The sequence below is a fragment of the Oncorhynchus nerka genome, linkage group LG3, assembly GCF_034236695.1.
Source record: "Oncorhynchus nerka isolate Pitt River linkage group LG3, Oner_Uvic_2.0, whole genome shotgun sequence".
In the NCBI taxonomy this organism is placed as follows: domain Eukaryota; kingdom Metazoa; phylum Chordata; class Actinopteri; order Salmoniformes; family Salmonidae; genus Oncorhynchus; species Oncorhynchus nerka.
Genome location: NC_088398.1, coordinates 66615625 through 66633911, shown reverse-complemented (window position 1 = coordinate 66633911; position 18287 = coordinate 66615625). Strand labels below are relative to the sequence as shown.

General features: G+C 42.3%; 1 protein-coding gene across 1 annotated transcript in view; it reads left to right on the top strand.

Annotated features, from left to right (window-relative positions):
* LOC115127523 (NALCN channel auxiliary factor 1) overlaps positions 1 to 17816 on the top strand; it is a 254172-nt gene extending 236356 nt beyond the window's left edge. Inside the window, exons 2-3 of the mRNA XM_065014898.1 lie at positions 14080 to 14251; positions 17467 to 17816. Coding sequence (XP_064870970.1) covers positions 14080 to 14251; positions 17467 to 17783 — 489 coding nt within the window. The 3' untranslated portion in view covers positions 17784 to 17816. The remainder of the gene's footprint in view (positions 1 to 14079; positions 14252 to 17466) is intronic.
* Positions 17817 to 18287: the final 471 nt, after the last annotated feature.

The window sequence follows — 18287 nt, the reverse complement described above, 5'->3', positions numbered from 1 at the left end:
CAGTTGATTTGGTAGTCAGGGAATTTTATAATGCCATGTCAACAATATGTTTGTAGTAGGCTTAGCCTCTGCAAACTCAATGCAATGTTTTTTAAAAACTTATAATGTAAATAGCTAAACTAATTGGTAATCATGATAAAGGAGCATCATGCAATATTTTTGCTGAAAGTGCCCTTAATATATCGGCATTAATAGAGGAATGTTAGTGTTTCACAATATTTCCCCCCAAAAATTGCATTCTGATGTTGCAGCTTTTCTATTTGTCAACCAAAGCTGGTCCGTCTCTTGTTGGTTGCACCCTCCCTCTCTTTGATCAGCGTCACGGTAATCTCCTTACGAGCCAACCAACCAACAACAGCAACTGAGGCAAGCATTCAACATTTACATTTGAGTTATTTAGTAGAAACTCTTATCAAGAGAAATTGGGGTTTATTGCCTTGCTCCTGGGCACATCAACAGATACTTCACCTCTGGGATTCGAAGCAGCAACCTTTTGGTTACTGGCCGAATGCTCTTAACCTCTAGGCTACCTGCCGCCAAAAGTTAGGTATTGCTCTGCCATCACCTGGTTGCTATAATTCTACATTGTTCACCTAATTTCAGGTTATGTAACAAAAGCAGAAATGTATAGTGTAGAGAACCTAAATCACAAATAAATATTATTTCAATAAGTAAAAATATTTTATTTTCAGCTGTTTGAAGCTGGTGGACAAGCTTGCAGAGACATGTTGTTGTTCTTTGCTGGTTGTTTACGTTCATGCTTGATTTCTTTCATTGAGCGTATCCTTCTCTGTGATAGGCTGTTTGTTTGCTTACATCAGCGTGTTTTTTAAATTTATTTCACCTTTATGTTTGTGTGTTTGTGTGTGTGTGTGTGTGTTTGTGTGTATATGTCATTGAGTGTATGGGAGTGCGTGTGTCGGTGTGTGTGTACCCATCCATGAGGTTGGAAATTACTATGTGACCCTTCACCCATAGCTTGTACTATAGCTCCCAGGGGGCATTGCTGTTAGTGCTCAGAGAGCACTGTGGGAAATGAGGTGCTGACTTACATGCTGCCTCCTGCAGTAGAGTAACCTCCATTTGACCTTTTACCCTTTACATTTCATATTGGTTCCACTGCTAGTCTGCTCAGGTCACCTCAGGAATTGTACAAACAGTTTTGTATTTTATTCTGTTTTCTCTGGTCCAGTATTTCCCAATATGTTCCTCTGGGACCACTAGGGTTAAATGATTTGTTACAGCTCAGCAGTAGCACACCTTATTCAACTAGTCAATCATTTTCAAGCCCTTGACTAGTTGAGTCAGGTATGCTAGTACAACAACAAAAATGTGTAACCTTGAGGGTCCCTGAGATAAAGATTAGGAAACCTCGCTCTAGTCAATTTATTTCTGTACTCGATGTGTTACTTGAGTATTGTAGATAACAATGTACTGTACTGTAGATAACAATGTACTGTACTGTAGATGACAACGTACTGTACTGTAGATGACCACGTACTGTACTGTAGATGACAACGTACTGTACTGTAGATGACAACGTACTGTACTGTAGATGACAACGTACTGTACTGTAGATGACCACGTACTGTACTGTAGATGACAACGTACTGTACTGTAGATGACCACGTACTGTACTGTAGATGACAACGTACTGTACTGTAGATGACCACGTACTGTACTGTAGGTGACCACATACTGTACTGTAGATGACAACGTACTGTACTGTAGATGACCACGTACTGTGCTGTAGATGACAACGTACTGTACTGTAGATGACAACGTACTGTACTGTAGATGACAACGTACTGTGCTGTAGATGACAACGTACTGTACTGTAGATGACCACGTACTGTACTGTAGATGACAACGTACTGTACTGTAGATGACAACGTACTGTACTGTAGGTGACCACATACTGTGCTGTAGATAATTGAGGGTTTATTCCTATGTACTGTACTGTATATAATTGAGGGTTTATTCCTATGTACTGTAGATAATTTAGGGTTTATTAAACTGTACTGTGCTATAGATAGTTGAGGGTTTATTTTAACGTACAGTACTGTAGATAAGTGAGTGTTTATTTTAACATACTGTACTGTAGATAATTGAGGGTTTATTCCAATGTACTGTAATGTAGATAATGTAAGTGTTTTTCTAGCGAACTGTACTGTAGATAATTGAGGGTTTATTCATATGTACTGTACGGTAGACATTTGAGGTTTTATTCTAATGTACTGTGATATAGATAATTGAGGGTTTATTCTTACATACTGTACTGTGGATAATTGAGGGTTTATTCTTACATACTGTACTGTGGATAATTGTGGGTTTATTCTTACATACTGTACTGTAGATAATTGAGGTTTTATTCTAATGTACTGTGCTATAGATAATTGAGGGTTTATTCCAATGTACTGTACTGTAGATAATTGAGGGTTTATTCTAACACACTGTACAGAGATAATTGAGGGCGTTTATTCTTACATACTGTACTGTGGATAATTGAGTGTTAATTTTAACGTACTGTACTGTGGATAATTGAGGGATAATTCCAATGTACTGTGCTATAGATAATTGAGGGTTTATTCTTACATACTGTACTGTGGATAATTGAGGGTTTATTTTAACGTACTGTACTGTGGATAATTGAGGGATAATTCCAATGTACTGTGCTATAGATAATTGAGGGTTTATTCTTACATACTGTACTGTGGATAATTGAGGGTTTATTCTTACATACTGTACTGTGGATAATTGAGGGTTTATTCTTACATACTGTACTGTGGATAATTGAGGGTTAATTCCAATGTACTGTGCTATAGATAATTGAGGGTTTATTCCAATGTACTGTACTGTAGATAATTAAGGGTTTATAACAACTTAATGTAATGTAGATCATTGAAAGGAAAGGATCAGCAGATGAGGAAAAGCGGTTGTGACTGTGTTTTACAGTAAATTACTGTGTTTTACAGTAAATTACTGAGTTTTTACAATCTGTGTTTTACAGTAAGTGGTGGTGGTGGTAGGGTGCGTCGAGACAGGGTGCGTGAAGAGTGCAACATTGCAGTAATCTGGTGTGTTCTCGTGACCTCCCTCCAGCCCAGCCTCAGTCAGTAGTTTACCCCATGTACAGGGGAGCAGGGTGAGCAGGAGTACAGATAAAATATGAAAGACAAAGCTCTGACAAGGCAGGGCCAACCGAGGACTGGCAAAACCAATACTAAAGGCCCTCCGTCAATTACAACCTGATTAAGCTAATCGTAATGGAATAATGCAATCCAGGAGAACAGCTTAGCTAGCTAACACTGCAGCTTGCCAAGGAGACCAAGACAAGACACTAACGGATCTGGATGAGAGACGATGGGGAGAAGAGAGAGAGATGAAGAGAGAGAGAATTAAAGAAATAATAAAAGAAAATTAAAGTTTGAGAAAGATGAAACCGCTAGTGTGTTCAAAAAATAAGAAGTCAAGATAGTGAGGACAGAAATAACTCATGTTGACCTTGAGCATGCTAGGGTGGTTGATTGAAGTATATGTTGATGTTTCTGCCCAGATATCTATAGTACCATGCAAAAAAAGTGTATCGTTCCTCCTCTACAGGATCGGTGGGTCCCCCGGTTGAGGTTACGCAGGCTAATGCAATTAGCATGAGGTTGTAAGTAACAAGAACATTTCCCAGGACATAGACATATCTGATATTTCCAGAAAGCTTAAATTCTTGTTAATATAACTGCCTGTCCAATTTACAGTAGCTATTACAGTGAAAGAATACCATGATATTGTTTGAGGAGAGTGCACAATTATTATTATTAATAAACCAATTAGGCACATCTGGGCAATGGTTCATTGGCTCAGTATAAAACATTGCCATCTAGTGGCCAAAATCTAAATTGTGCCTGGGCTGGAATAATACATTATGGCCTTTCTCTTGCATTTCAAAGATGGTACAAAAAAATACAAAAGAACAGTTGCTTTTTTCTTTGCAGATCTATTGTGTTATATTATCCTACATTCATGTCACATTTATATTATCCTATATTCATGTTTCCTTTCAAATGGTACCAAGAATATGTATATCCTTGCTTCAGGTCCTGAGCTACAGGCAGTTCGATTTGGGTATGTCATTTTAGGCGAATTTTTTTTTAAAAGAGGTGGATCCTACAATGGTTCTACTGTTCTCTACATTTCTCTAATCATCCGTCCTTTCACCTCTCTCTCTAGCTCTAGCTCCCACTCTCGCTGTCTCTGTCGCTCTCTATTTGTATATATATATATATATATCATATCTCTCTCTCTCTCTTTGACTCTGGACACCTGAGCCAGTTATCATTTGAGTGTGCATAGACTGATGGGCTCTTGTCTGGAGTTCCCTCAGAAAACAGCTGTGTGGCTCTCTAACTAAGTAGGGCACAGAGATAGAAAGGATGGGAACAAAGAGAGAGAGAGGGGGGAACACAGAGAGTGGGGGAGAGAGAGAGAGTGCAGGAGGGAGAGAGAGACAGATGGAGAGAGAGAGGGGGAGAGAGAAAGAGGGCAGGAGGGAGAGAAAGGGCAAGAGAGAGAGGGACAGAGGGAGAGAGAGGAGAGAGTGGGGGGGACACAGAGAGTGGGGGAGAGAGAAAGAGGGCAGGAGGGAGAGAGAGACAGACGGAGAGAGAGAGGGGGGAGAGAGAAAGAGAGGGCAGGAGGGAGAGAAAGGGCAAGAGAGAGAGGGACAGAGGGAGAGAGAGGAGAGAGTGGACCCTATATTGCACCGCGGCCCTATGCAAGGCTAGCCCTGCAGAAGTACTACAATAAATGCCACTAGCATCTGCACTGCTCACAGCTGCAGTAACACTGGAAACCTGAATTCACATTGCTAGCTAACAGCGCTAATACTTGCCTATGGATATGCTTTAGGTTTTATCCAATGTCTGCCTTTTCTTCTGCACTGAGTGTTAGAGATTTGGTTTTTGGAGACATAGATAATCTCCCTGGATGAGATGTTATTGATTATCTAGCCTGACTCTTATCCACGTTTAATGCCCAAGAGAAGGGACACGGTCGGCTTTGACTTTGGAATAAGACATACTACAGAGTGGGATAAATCACACACACACACACACACACACACACACACACACACACACACACACACACACACACACACACACACACACACACACACACACGCACACACACACACATTGTCTGTGTGATACACATTGCTGAGTTGGAAAAATCTTAGGCCTTTGCCAAGCTTGTCTCCATCACTCTGTCGCCACCCAGTGGTCAGACACAGTTACAATAAGTGGTCCATGTGTAATGTCTCTCTCTCACACACACACACACACAAATCCACGTACACACACATAATGCCCGTGGAATTATCAGTGATAATGTGTAGATGAGGATGTGACATTAACATAATTACATGATGATATTTACTGATGTGACATTCATACGCTGACAGCAGCCCAGCACAGAGAGAAGGGCAATGTGTGTATCTGGTCGAATCACTCTTATCTCCCATCCATCTGGAATTCAATGATTAGTTAGTTACAGCGCTGTCCATGTTGCCAATCGCATCAGGTTTGTGTGTGTGTGTGTGACTGAGCAAATAGATTCCCCCTCTTCTATGTGCTTGTGCCTGGCCTACTGTTTCTAAACATTTCCATTTGTCTAATTTTCACATCCCATCAAATGCCGCCTGAGGATTTACACTTTGATACCTAATAAAAGCACATTGTGAGTCACATCATTTAAACAAGACACACACAAACACTCACTGATGGAAAAAGTACTCAACTATCATACTTGAGCAAAGGTAAAGATACCTTAATAGAAAATGAATTAAGTAAAAGTGAAAGTCACTCAGTAAAATACTACTTGACTGAAAGTCTAAAAGTATTTTATTTTTAAATATACTTAAGTATTAAAAGTAAATGTAATTTTGCTCAAATATACTTAAGTATTAAAAGTAAAAGTAGAAATCATTTCACATTCCTTATATTAAGCAAATCAGAAAAACAATGTTTTAAAAAGGATTTCTAGCCAACACTCAGACATCATTTACAAAGGAATCATTTGTGTTTAGTGAGTCTGCCAGATCACAGGCAGTAGGGATGACCAGGGATGTTCTCTGTTTAGTGAGTCCGCCAGATCACAGGCAGTAGGGATCACCAGGGATGTTCTTTTTGTTTTGTATTTGTATTTTGTATTTATTAAGGATCCACATTGGCTGTTGTCAAGGCAGCAGCTACTCTTCCTGGGGTCCAGCAACATTAAGGCAGTTATATACAATTAAAACAATTATATTACATTACATTTCATAACACTTTACCAAATACATTTAGTGTGTTCCCTTAGGCCACTACTCCACTATCACATATTTACAATACAACATCCATGTGTACGTGTGCAGAGTGTGTGTGTTATCATGCGTACAGTATGTGTGTCTGTGCGGTGTTTGTGTTTTTTCACAGTCCTCTGTTCCATAAGGTGTATTTGTATCTTTTTTTTAAAATAACATTTTACTGCTTGAATTAGTTACTTGCTGTGGAATAGAGTTCCATGTAGTCATGGCTCTATGTAGTACAGTGTGCCTCCCATAGTCTGTTCTGGACCTGGGGACTGTGAATAGACCTCTTGTGGCATGTCTTGTGGGGTATGCATTGTGTCCGAGCCGTGTGCCAGTAGTTCAAACAGACAGCTCGGTGCATTAACATGTCAATACCTCTCACAAATACAAGTAGTGATGAAATCAATCTCACCTCCACTTGGAGCCAGGAGAGACTGACATACATATTATTAATGTTAGCTCATTCAAAATGTAACTCGTACATTTGGGTGTCAGGAAAAATGTATGGAGTAAAAAGTACATTATTTTATTTAGGAATATAGTGGAGTATAAGTAAACGTTGTAAAAATATGAATAGTAAAGTCAAGAACACATACCCCCCAAAAAACACAGCATAAATACTTAATCTGTGGAGAGGAGCGACATGATCTGATTGAGTTCAGTGTATTGAGGTGTGACAGTTAGCCCACGGTGGGCGCTAACTTGCCTAGCACTCCCTGCTTCCCCGACGAGCTCTAACTGATTCACCAGAACCACCCAGAGCGGTGTGGAGAGTTAAGAGACACACTTGCTGACAGGTGACAGCTACACACTACACCATGTAGGGACTGAGGGCTTATCATAACACTGTGATGGCAGGGGTTGAGATGAGGAACCCAGGGAATATTGCCAGGGAGACCTTGAAAATATGTGTTAGAGAATATAAAGGCCCCTGGCTAGCATATGTCTTAGAGGCAATAGGTCAATGGAATTAATTGTGTACTGTATGTAGGGTGAATTATGTACAAACAATTATTGGGATTTTTTTTCTTCACTTTCTTCATATATGGAACCTCTAAAACTTCTATATAGAACCCTTTTATGAGGCATCTCATACCTCCCATGCAGGTTACATCAACCCTTCAATGGATTCTTTCAGGTTTATTCTGAAATCCATCTACATAACACAAGACACTGTGATAACCTGTAATAAACTTTTTTAGCAAGAGATAGCACTTGTATAGCCTAAGAAAGTAGAAAAATATGCAGGAAGTAGTTTTAAATGCATTTTATTGAAGGGAAACAACAACAGTCTATAACTTTTTTTGGCAACATACTGATATATTCTCATATACTGTACAATGATGAATTCAACTACAAAATCTAGTCTTCTCTCAGTTTTTGAACCATTGCCCCCACCAACAAAATGTATAAACAACAACAATAAATAAGAAAAATTAAGATAATAGATACAAAACAAAAATGTGAAGAACATAAATCAATCAACTCTAATTAGCACATGTAGGACAGTATGCAAGTTTGTGTGCATGGACTTTGCAGCTTTCTCACATGTGCAAGCACATAGTATTTATTTTTCATTCCTTATTTGGGGGGCAGAATTGGCATCTCCTCCTCTTGCCTGCCCCAGCTGCAGCCTCAGGTGTATCAGGACAAGATTCGCTGCAGAGGCTGCTGTGTGGGGGAGGCGCTCCCTTTTTTGAATGTGTGGGGTTACAAGTGCCTTTCCTAGCTGCTCCAGCAACACCCTCCTCTTGTTCCCCTTATCAGGCATCTACGTAGGGTTGATCTTGATCCATATCACAAAGACATTGTATGAGGACACATCAATGATGTTATGGAAGATGACCAGGGGCCAGTGTAAATGCTGTGTAAAGCTGTAAATTCCAATCACCTTGTCCAGGTTGTACACGTCTCCTTTGTTTTGTTTGTAGTTCAGGATGATGGCTGGCTTCCTGTCCTCACAATCACTGATCTCATCCGTTTTGTGCAGTGTGCTCAGGAGGACCACAGAGTGGTGGTGGGGGTGAAGGCAAACTTTGATGAGAAGGCCTCTCTCCCCCTTTTTGCGAGGAGTGCAGGGGGGAGCTCAGGCTTGTTCTTTCTAACTGTGCCATCCATGGTGATCTTCCTCTTCAGGAGCTGCTGACTGAGTTCATAAGAGGTGAAGAAATTGTCTTACGTGACATTGTGCCCCCTCAGTCCATCTGTCACATCAAGCACAACCCACATCCCCTGGTTCTTCTCCGGGCCTCCACTGCTTGACTTCCCTGTGAAGACTTGCATCTTATCTGGATTGTGCATCACAGACCACCCACATCTTGATGCCATACTTTGCTTGCATGCTGGGCATATACTGCCGGAAAGGACAGCAGCCTTTTGACAAAAGAGATCACTATCAGCAATTAGTATCAGTTTCACAGAAAACTATCACATAAATCAGTTATATTACAGCCATACATAATACAATTAACAGTGGAAATCACTTACAGATATGACAATACAAATGTACCTCTGAATGAACTCGTTGCTCAACACTGTTACTTCAGGCCCAGGGTTGTAGAGGTATGGCAGATGCTCCACCCACTTCTCCCAGACCTCCCTTATGGCCTCCAGTTTGTCTCTCACACATCTTGCAGGTCTTGACTCATGGTTATCAAATCGTAGCATTCTTGAGAAAGTGTGAAAGACTTTCAGTGGCATCGTGGCACAGAAAATTGCCCTTCCACTCTCTGCATCCCAGAGATTACATGTAACCTCGCCTATGTAGGCACGCAGGTCAATCTCATCCATCCTCTTCCAGTTATCTCCATATTTACGGAAACCCTCCTAATTTGTCATCTCCAGGTGGATTTTTTTGATGGCTGGTGTGATGAACATGTAGAATGCTTTCAAGGAGCAGGATTCTAACCTGGAAGCTTTAAGAAATCCCTCTATGCCCTCCGACGAAACATCAAATAGGCAAAGCATTAAAACAGGATTAAGATTCAATCGTACTACACCGGCTCTGATGCTCATCGGATGTGGCAAGGCTTGCAAACCATTGCAGACTGCAAAGGGAAGCACAGCCAAGAGCTGCCCAGTGACACGTGCCTACCAGATGAGCTAAACTACTTCTATGTTTGCTTCAAGGCAAATAACACTGAAACATGCATGAGAGCGTCAGTTGTTCTGGAAGACTGTGTGATCGCGCTCTCTGCAGCCGATGTGAGTAAGACCTTTAAACAGGTCAAGATTCCCAAGGCCGCAGGGCCAGGCGGTTACCAGGACGTGTACTGCGAGCATGTAGCTGATGAACTGGCCAGTGTCTTCGCTGACATTTGCAACCTCTCCCTGTCCGTGTCTGTAATACCAACATGTTTTAACAGAACACCATAGTGCTTGTGCCCAAGAACACGAAGGTAACCTGCCTAAACGACTACCGACCCGTCGCACTCACGCCTGTAGCCATGAAGTGCTTCGAAAGGCTGGTCATGGCTAACATCAACACCATTTTCCACACTGTCCTTTCCCACCTGAACAAAAGGAACACCTATGTGAGAATGCTATTCATTGACTACAGCGCTGCATTCAACAACATAATTTCATCAAATCTCATAAATAAGCTATGGACCCTGGGACTAAACAACTCCCTCTGCTACTGGATCCTGGACTTCCTGACGGACAGGTGGTAAGGGTAGGTAACAACACATCTACCATGCTGATCCTCAACACAGGGGCCCTTCAGGGGTGCATGCTCAATCCCCTCTCTCCACTGGCTTCCAGTTGAAGCTTGCATCCGCTACAAGACCATGGTGCTTGCCTACGGAGCTGTGAGGGGAACGGCACCTCAGTACCTCCAGGCTCTGATCAGGCCCTACACCCAAACAAGGGCACTGCGTTCATCCACCTCTGGCCTGCTCGCCTCCCTACCACTGAGGAAGTACAGTTCCCGCTCAGCCCAGTCAAAACTGTTCGCTGCTCTGGCCCCCCAATGGTGGAACAAACTCCCTCACGACGCCAGGACAGCGGAGTCAATCACCACCTTCCGGAGACACCTGAAACCCCACCTCTTTAAGGAATACCTAGGATAGGATAAAGTAATCCCTCTCACCCCCCCCCCCTTAAAAGATTTAGATGCACTACTGTTCCACTGGATGTCATAAGGTGAATGCACCAATTTGTAAGTCGCTCTGGATAAGAGCGTCTGCTAAATGACTTAAATGTAAATGTAAATGTACTTCCTGTTCACACATGACCCCACGGCCAGGCACGACTCCAACACCATCATTAAGTTTGCAGATGACACGATGGTGGTAGGCCTGATCACCGACAACGACGAGACAGCCTATAGGGAGGAGGTCAGAGACGTGGCCGTGTGGTGCCAGCACAACAACCTCTCCCTGAATGTGATCAAGACAAAGAAGTTGATTGTGAACTACAGGAAAAGGAGGGCCGAGCAGGCCCCCATTCTAATCGACAGAGCTGTAGTGGAGCAGATTGAGAGCTTTAAGTTTCTTGGTGTCCACATCACCAACAAACTAACATGGCCCAAGCACACAAAACCTTTTCCCCTCAGGAGACTGAACAGATTTGGCATGGGTCCTCAGATCCTCAAAAGGTTCTGCAGCTGCACCATCGAGAGCATCCTGACTGGTTGCATCACTGGCTGGAATGGTAACTGCTCGGCCTCCGACCGCAAGGCACCACAGGTAGTGTGAACGGCCAAGTCCATCACTGGGGACAAGCTTCCTGCCATCCAGTCAGAGGTAGGCCCTAAAAATTGTCAAAGACTCCAGCCACCCTAGTCATAGACTGTTCTCTCTACTACCGCACGGCAAGCGGTACCGGAGCGCCAAGTCTAGGCCCAAGAAGCTTCTTAACAGCTTCTACCCCCAAGCCATAAGACTCCTGAACAGCTAATCAAATGGCTACCCAGACTATTTGCATTGCCTCCCTCCCCTTTATTTTACACCGCTGCTACTCTCTGTTATTATCATCTATGCACAGTCACTTTAATAACTCTACCTACATGTACATATTACCTCAACTTACCGGTGGCCCCGACTCTGTACCGGTACCCCTCTGTATATAGTCTCGCTATTGTTATTTTACTGCAGCTCTTTCATTACTTGTTACTTTATTCATTTTTCTTATCCGTTTTTTTAAACTGCATTGTTGGTTAGGTGCTCATAAGTAAGCATTTCACTGTAAGGTCTACACCAGTCTACACCAGTTGCACCTGTACAGGAGTGTGTGTGTGTGTGTGTGTGTGTGTGTGTGTGTGTGTGTGTGTGTGTGTGTGTGTGTGTGTGTGTGTGTGTGTGTGTGTGTGTGTGTGTGTGTGTGTGTGTGTGTGTGTGTGTGTGTGTGTGTGTGTGTGTGTGTGTGTGTGTGTGTGTGTGTGTGTGTGTGTGTGTGTGTGTGTGTGTGTGTTTTTGTGGTGTGTAAATGATTTTATAACTGCCTGGTCAAAAATGACCCTAAGACAATCTTTGTACCCTGGTGGTGTACAGCTTTCATGGAAATATGAACAAATGCGATGTTTCACTTTTTCTAATGTTGGGGTCACTCTAGGAAAAGCCATCAAATTTCAAATTGAAAGGATATCATTTTGGGGGTTTCTCTGCTGTTTAACATAGTGGTGGGTCATGTTTACCCTTCAGACAACACAAGGGTTAAGTGATTGAACTAACTTAGTTTTTTAAAAACTTATATTTGTGGTGTGGTTTTCATTTTGGGCTTCCAACCTCACCTGCACACAGTTTTTACCAGTTCTTTACGCTTTTGTCATTCACTTTTCTTTCATGCGAATAAATGAAACCTAAAACCTTGTTTGAATGATGGCCCATATCTGGCTGACTTCTTTACAATACAATATACTTTGTTCATTAGTTACAGTGAACAACAGAAGTGTCTTCTGCTTGACTGGTTCCGGAGAAGAAGAAAAATGGAGTAAAACACTAGTTAATCTTCAGAAATAAACACGAGTTAATCCGCCAAAATGAAGACCAAATGCTATGAAGACATATAATTATTATGATGTAGAATAACAATTTACATGCAGTTGTTGTGAGCAACAGAAACAAGATATATACTCTGCCTCTGATTGTTCTGGGTTACTGCCAGACTTAGCTAAACATAGACAGAGTTGTAAAGTCATGTAATGCGCAATTAAAGATCAACTGTGCTATTGAGTCACCAAGACTTATTATACCTAATTTATTAGAAATAATTTACACATGCCTCCTCAGTCAGCAACAGTTTTTTATGGCTTCATGAAACAGGCTAGTCCCCTCAATTGACTACACACTGAAATACTGAAACTCTACTTGGCATATCCCCTAATAAATAATCATGTTTATTTTAAATAATTAGTTGGCTAGCTTGTAAAGTGGTGAATTAAAATATCATTTTTTGTTTAGCCAGTTAAATTAGCTAGCTAGCTAGGTAGCTTACAAATGTGCTCACATTCTAATAACATTTCAACTTAATTTATATAGCCTATATTTTATCATATCACTTTGGCTTCATATTTTTTAATTAAATAATCAACTTGCTTACCTTAATACATTGAAAATTATGCAACGGGTATGTCGATCCTGAATGCTTATTGGTTAAAACCACAGTCCAGACGGTGTCTATTCCACAAGTTACCAACCGGCTAAATCTATGACGTTAACATGCCTATTTTACTCTTTTCCATCTGACTGCGCAATCCACTATCTTATCAACCCAGCCAGGCAATTTATAAACTTAATCTCCACTATAAAAAGCATCTAGACATTATCTCACATTTCTTTTAGACTAACATTTCGTTTTCAACAGCGGAGATATGTATAAACCTTCCTGTCTGTCTCTCTGACATTTGCAAAATGTTTTCAATATTAAACTTGGATCTCCTGCTGTCCCATAGTAATGAACGTGTCGGGAGTCAGCACGAGACAGACAGACAGTGTTTCTCAGCCAGTCGAAATCATGAATCAGATGGCATCATTTTTATGAATATGGAAATGTCAATTGAAAAAAAGGTCAAATGAAATGAAGTGCAGCTAGTTTGCAGTGTTTCCAGCTTCCGTTTGAAAATATTGTGTTAGATGTGTTGTTGGCCAGCTCCTCTGAACGTCAGTGTTCTGACGAGAGAGCAGATGTTCTATGCCAGGCGAATTTGCGCCTCATTAGCTCATTGTCCAAAGAAATGTTACTAGAAAACAGCTTTAACAAATGCAAAGGGCGCTACTGTTGTTATTCTGGCTGCATTGTTTGATGTGACTGTAAGTTAGCCATAGTTGGCTAGCTAGCAAGCAAGGGATAAGAATGTTGCCAGCCAGTATGGTAATGGAACATTTAGAACGAACGACTGGGTCGCGTCCATAGATACAGAACAAAAAGACTGAACGACTGGGTCACGTCTCTGGCAACCGAACCGATAGAACGAACGACCGGCCGACTTGGGTAGCATCCCAAGATTTGTGTCAGGACTATAATAAATTCATCAAAATATCAATCATTATTTTAATATATTGGTAACCCATGATAATGCCCTCGAAGACGGTGTTTGGAGGATAGACATGGCCTTCCACCCACATCCTTATGGATGCACTGGATACCAGGAAGTCCCATCAATTCAAGTGAATTAATTGCAGTAGAGGTCATGGACGGTGTGTCACGTATGCGAGTGTTGTGTGTGTGTATCATCAGTGGCAATACCATTTCTAACCCATCAATGTGCTCTCTCCCTCCCATCCCTCTCCTTCTAGATGGTATATAAGCCCTGGCTGTGCTCGCAGTACTTCCAGACCACCCAGATCCACTGCAGTAAGAGGATCCCGTGTGGCCAGTACTGTCTGGAGGTACAGCAGAGGTGTCCCTTTATCCTGCCTGACAACGACGATCTCATCTATGGAGGAAGTCCCAGTTTTATATGCACAGGTACTACTTTATATACTGTACTGTACAGGTTATATGCTCAGGGACACACAGAATCATCTGAATATGGAAATTACTCCCTGTTGAACAGGACTGATATTTTACAAATAACTAATGGAACGAAAATGCACCCCCAAACAATATTTCACCTTTATTTATACAGATAAGTCAGTTAAGAACAAATTATTATTTACAACAACGACCTGTCAGGGAGTGGACGCAGTACGTATAACGTTGAAAGTGGTGTGTAGAATGGGGCTCCCGAGCGGTCTAAGGCACTGCATCTCATTGCTAGAGCTGTCACTACAGACACCCTGGTTTAAATGCAGGCTGTATCACAACTGGCTGTGATTAGGAGTCCAACAGGGCGGTGCACAATTGGCCCGGTGTAGGCAGTCAGTTTAAATAAGAATTTGTTCTTAACTGACTTGCCTAGTTAAATAAAGGTTAAATAAAAAAAATGACAAGTAAATAACACATGTGCATCCAACTTTGTGGCAACAGTGTGGGGAAGGCCCTTTCCTATTTCAGCATGACAATGTCCCCGTGTTCAAAGCGAGGTCCATAATGAAATGGTTTGTCGAGATCAGTGTGGAAGAACTAAATAATAACCACTGTGCACTCTCATTTGAGCTACATTCATACAGTTTATTGACTGTCCAGCACGCTAGTCATCACTAGACAATCAGGGAGCATATCATTTTTTTAACTGATGGATAGAGGACAATAACATTATTATTTTTTTAATTACGTGAAGGAAATAGGAAATAATTGATAGTGCAGCCCTCCGGACTTTGTTGAAGATGGAAAGCGGCCCGCGTTCCAAAATGAGTTTGACACACTGGTCTAGAAGCGACTTCTCATTTAATGTATACAGTAGAGCGATGGCTTCCACCACAAAGCTATTGGATGCAGCACCAGTTGTCCATGAGCAGGGTGACAATATGTGAGTTTACTGTATGTCCCCACCTGCTGGTCATATTGCAGAGCAGAAAGCCAAAGTCAACAAGACCACCAGACAGGTGTTACGGATATAAGTATTCTGTGTGTATCCTATGTGTGCATTTCTTTTCTCTGCTTCTCCCCTCCTCACAGGTGGCAATCATCATTCCCCAATCAGTCATCAATCAGTCGCTAATCAGAAGACACACCTCCTCCTGTTTCCATTAACCAATCACATCCCCTTTCCCTTGGTTTAAAAGCTCAGTCAGTTGTTTCCTCTGGAGCTCCATGTCTCGGTTGTTCTCTGGTTTTGTTTTTGCTACTACATGTCACTTTGTCCCCACCTATGAGTATTGTTTTTGTTATGTTGTTTGATGGTGGGAAAAGGGGGAACTAAGACAAGTTGCCCATGGGCATACACTACCCGAAGGTAGTTAGAACTGGGCGGACCACCCACTGTATTTGTGATTAGTTAGCTGTATTGAAGTAGGCTAGTCTAGCTTAGGGGTATTTTGGGATATTTGTTTCTTTCCTTGGGTCCAGCTCAGCCCCTTTTTCCTGCTCATCACTTTACTGTGAGTTTGCAAATAAACCCTGAGTGTAGATATTAGTTGTCTGTGGTTATGTCGTTCTCACTGTTACTTTGTCACTATTACACTTTGCATGAGTTATATTACGGGTCTCGATACCATCCCCCCCTAGACTGCCAGGCCAAAAGGGATTCGTAACACAGGGGTTTATGTTTGGTGCAGCCCAAATTGAGAATGAGACTTTTTAGTTTTGAGCCAGTTAAGAGGTCAGTTTTAATAATCCATGTCGATTTATCTGTCAAATATGAATTTTCCAGCCTTCTGAAGCTTAATAATTTTGTTTTATGCTGATTTGGTGCTGCTTTCCTTCATTCTGAAAACATCTGATCTGTGTGTGTGTGTTTGCGTTCGCGTACCTACATGCGTCTGTGTGTACCCCACTTTGTGTTTCCAAACACACACACTCTGAAAGTGTAGCCTCAGATCGTAGCTGGAACCGTTTGTTTGTCTTTAATCTTTAACGGCAAACAGTCTGGAGTGGGAGACAACTTAGCCCTTCTCACAAGTTCACCCACTCACAGTAGCATGCACACCACTCACAGTAGCATGCACACCACTCACAGTAGCATGCACACCACTCACAGTAGCATGCACACCACTCACAGTAGCATGCACACCACTCACAGTAGCATGCACACCACTCACAGTAGCATGCACACCACTGACAGTAGCTTGCACACCACTCACATTAGCATGCACACCACTCACATTAGTATGCACACCACTCACAGTAGCATGCACACCACTCACAGTAGCATGCGCACCACTCACAGTAGCATGCACACCACTCACATTAGCATGCACACCACTCACAGTAGCATGCACACCATTCACATTAGCATGCACACCACTCACAGTAGCATGCACACCACTCACATTAGCATGCACACCACTCACAGTAGCATGCACACCACTCACAGTAGCATGCACACCACTCACAGTAGCATGCACACCACTCACTGACACACAGACAGCCAACATGGAGGGAGCAACAGTCATTGTCATTAGAGTACAAAAGATTATCCGTTGTCCAATCCAAAATGAATCTATAGCCTCTACTAGACTACTACAAGACACTTCTTGATTTCTTGAGTATCGAATGCTTGTAACTACTTTTGGAAACAAGATTTTGGCGTGATTACGATTTTTCTTACACACATATTATATTTGTAGGGATTTCAAGGGTTAAGGCTGAGATTTTTATCTTATGTATATGTATGTTGTGCAGTAAATATTTCAGCTTTTATTTTCATTGTTTTGTATTTGTTTTTTTGCATTCCATGTCTGAAATGTGCTGTATAAATAAAGCTTGATTTGAGATGAGCAGAACTGTGTATGGTGCTGTAGCCTATGTTTGCATATGGTCTAAAAAGTGTTGAATATTTAAGCAATAAGGTGCGAGGGGGTATGGTATATGGCCAATACACCACGGCTAAGGGCTGTTCTTATGCACAACGCGGAGTGCTATGACACAGCCCATAGCCGTGGTATATTGGCCATATATCACAAACCCCTGAGGTGCCTTATTGCTATTATAAACTGGTTACCAATGTAATTAGAGCAGTAAAAATAAATGTCATACACATGGTATATGTTCTGATATACCACGGCTTTCAGCCAATCAGCATTCAGGGCTCGAACCACCAAGTTTATAATGCGTAGTAAACGTGTGTTCCTCCTCTGCAGGGCTGTTGGAGGAGTACCCTGGGGGTGTAGAGGCAGAGTGCTGTGATGTCCGGTGGGACTTCCAGATGGAAGCAGACAACAACCGTTCTCGGGGGACCCTCAAAAGAACTCACCCATCCTGTCACCACCGAACCTCTCTCAGTTCCTCGGCCGCGTGCAGACTGTGCAACAGCCGGCTCAAACTCTGCCTGCTCGTCCTTGTCCTCCTGCACACTGTTGCCTCCCTCACCGCATCCCACAATGCAACGGGAGTGGGCTTGGGTCTTCCTGCCTCCCTCGCCCCTCTGGAGGAGAGTTCCCCCACCAACGAGGAGTGATGGGATGGCTGAGGACTTACGTTGTCATGGCAACAGCGTGGCTATGAGGATTTGAAACATCTCTGCCTTGGTCGGGAATGCTAAGTGCTGTGGACTTGACATCTGCAGCCGTCGTGCTTGCTGGGTAATGGAGTCTTTGCTGAGGTTTGGGACTACTTGGAGACATACAAATCAATCAAAACAAACAGACAAACAAACAAAGAGAAAAAAAACATGACTGTGGTGGGAATGTGGGACAATGCCACAGTCTGACTGTGAAGGCCTCCTCACTGCTGAGTTTCTCTCTGCTCTTTTTCTTTACACTGTGTTCCTGTTCTGGCTTTTTGTTGCACTGGCTGACTACGGGACAACATTCACTCTCCCTCTTTTTGAATTTCCATCCTTTATGTTTTATGATGTTCCTTTATGGGTCTCTTGCACAGGAAAATGTCTCATCGATATAGGATAGGTAACATGTATCAAAAAGCAAAGTTGTGAGTGTGTGCATGCTTGAGTGTGTCCGCT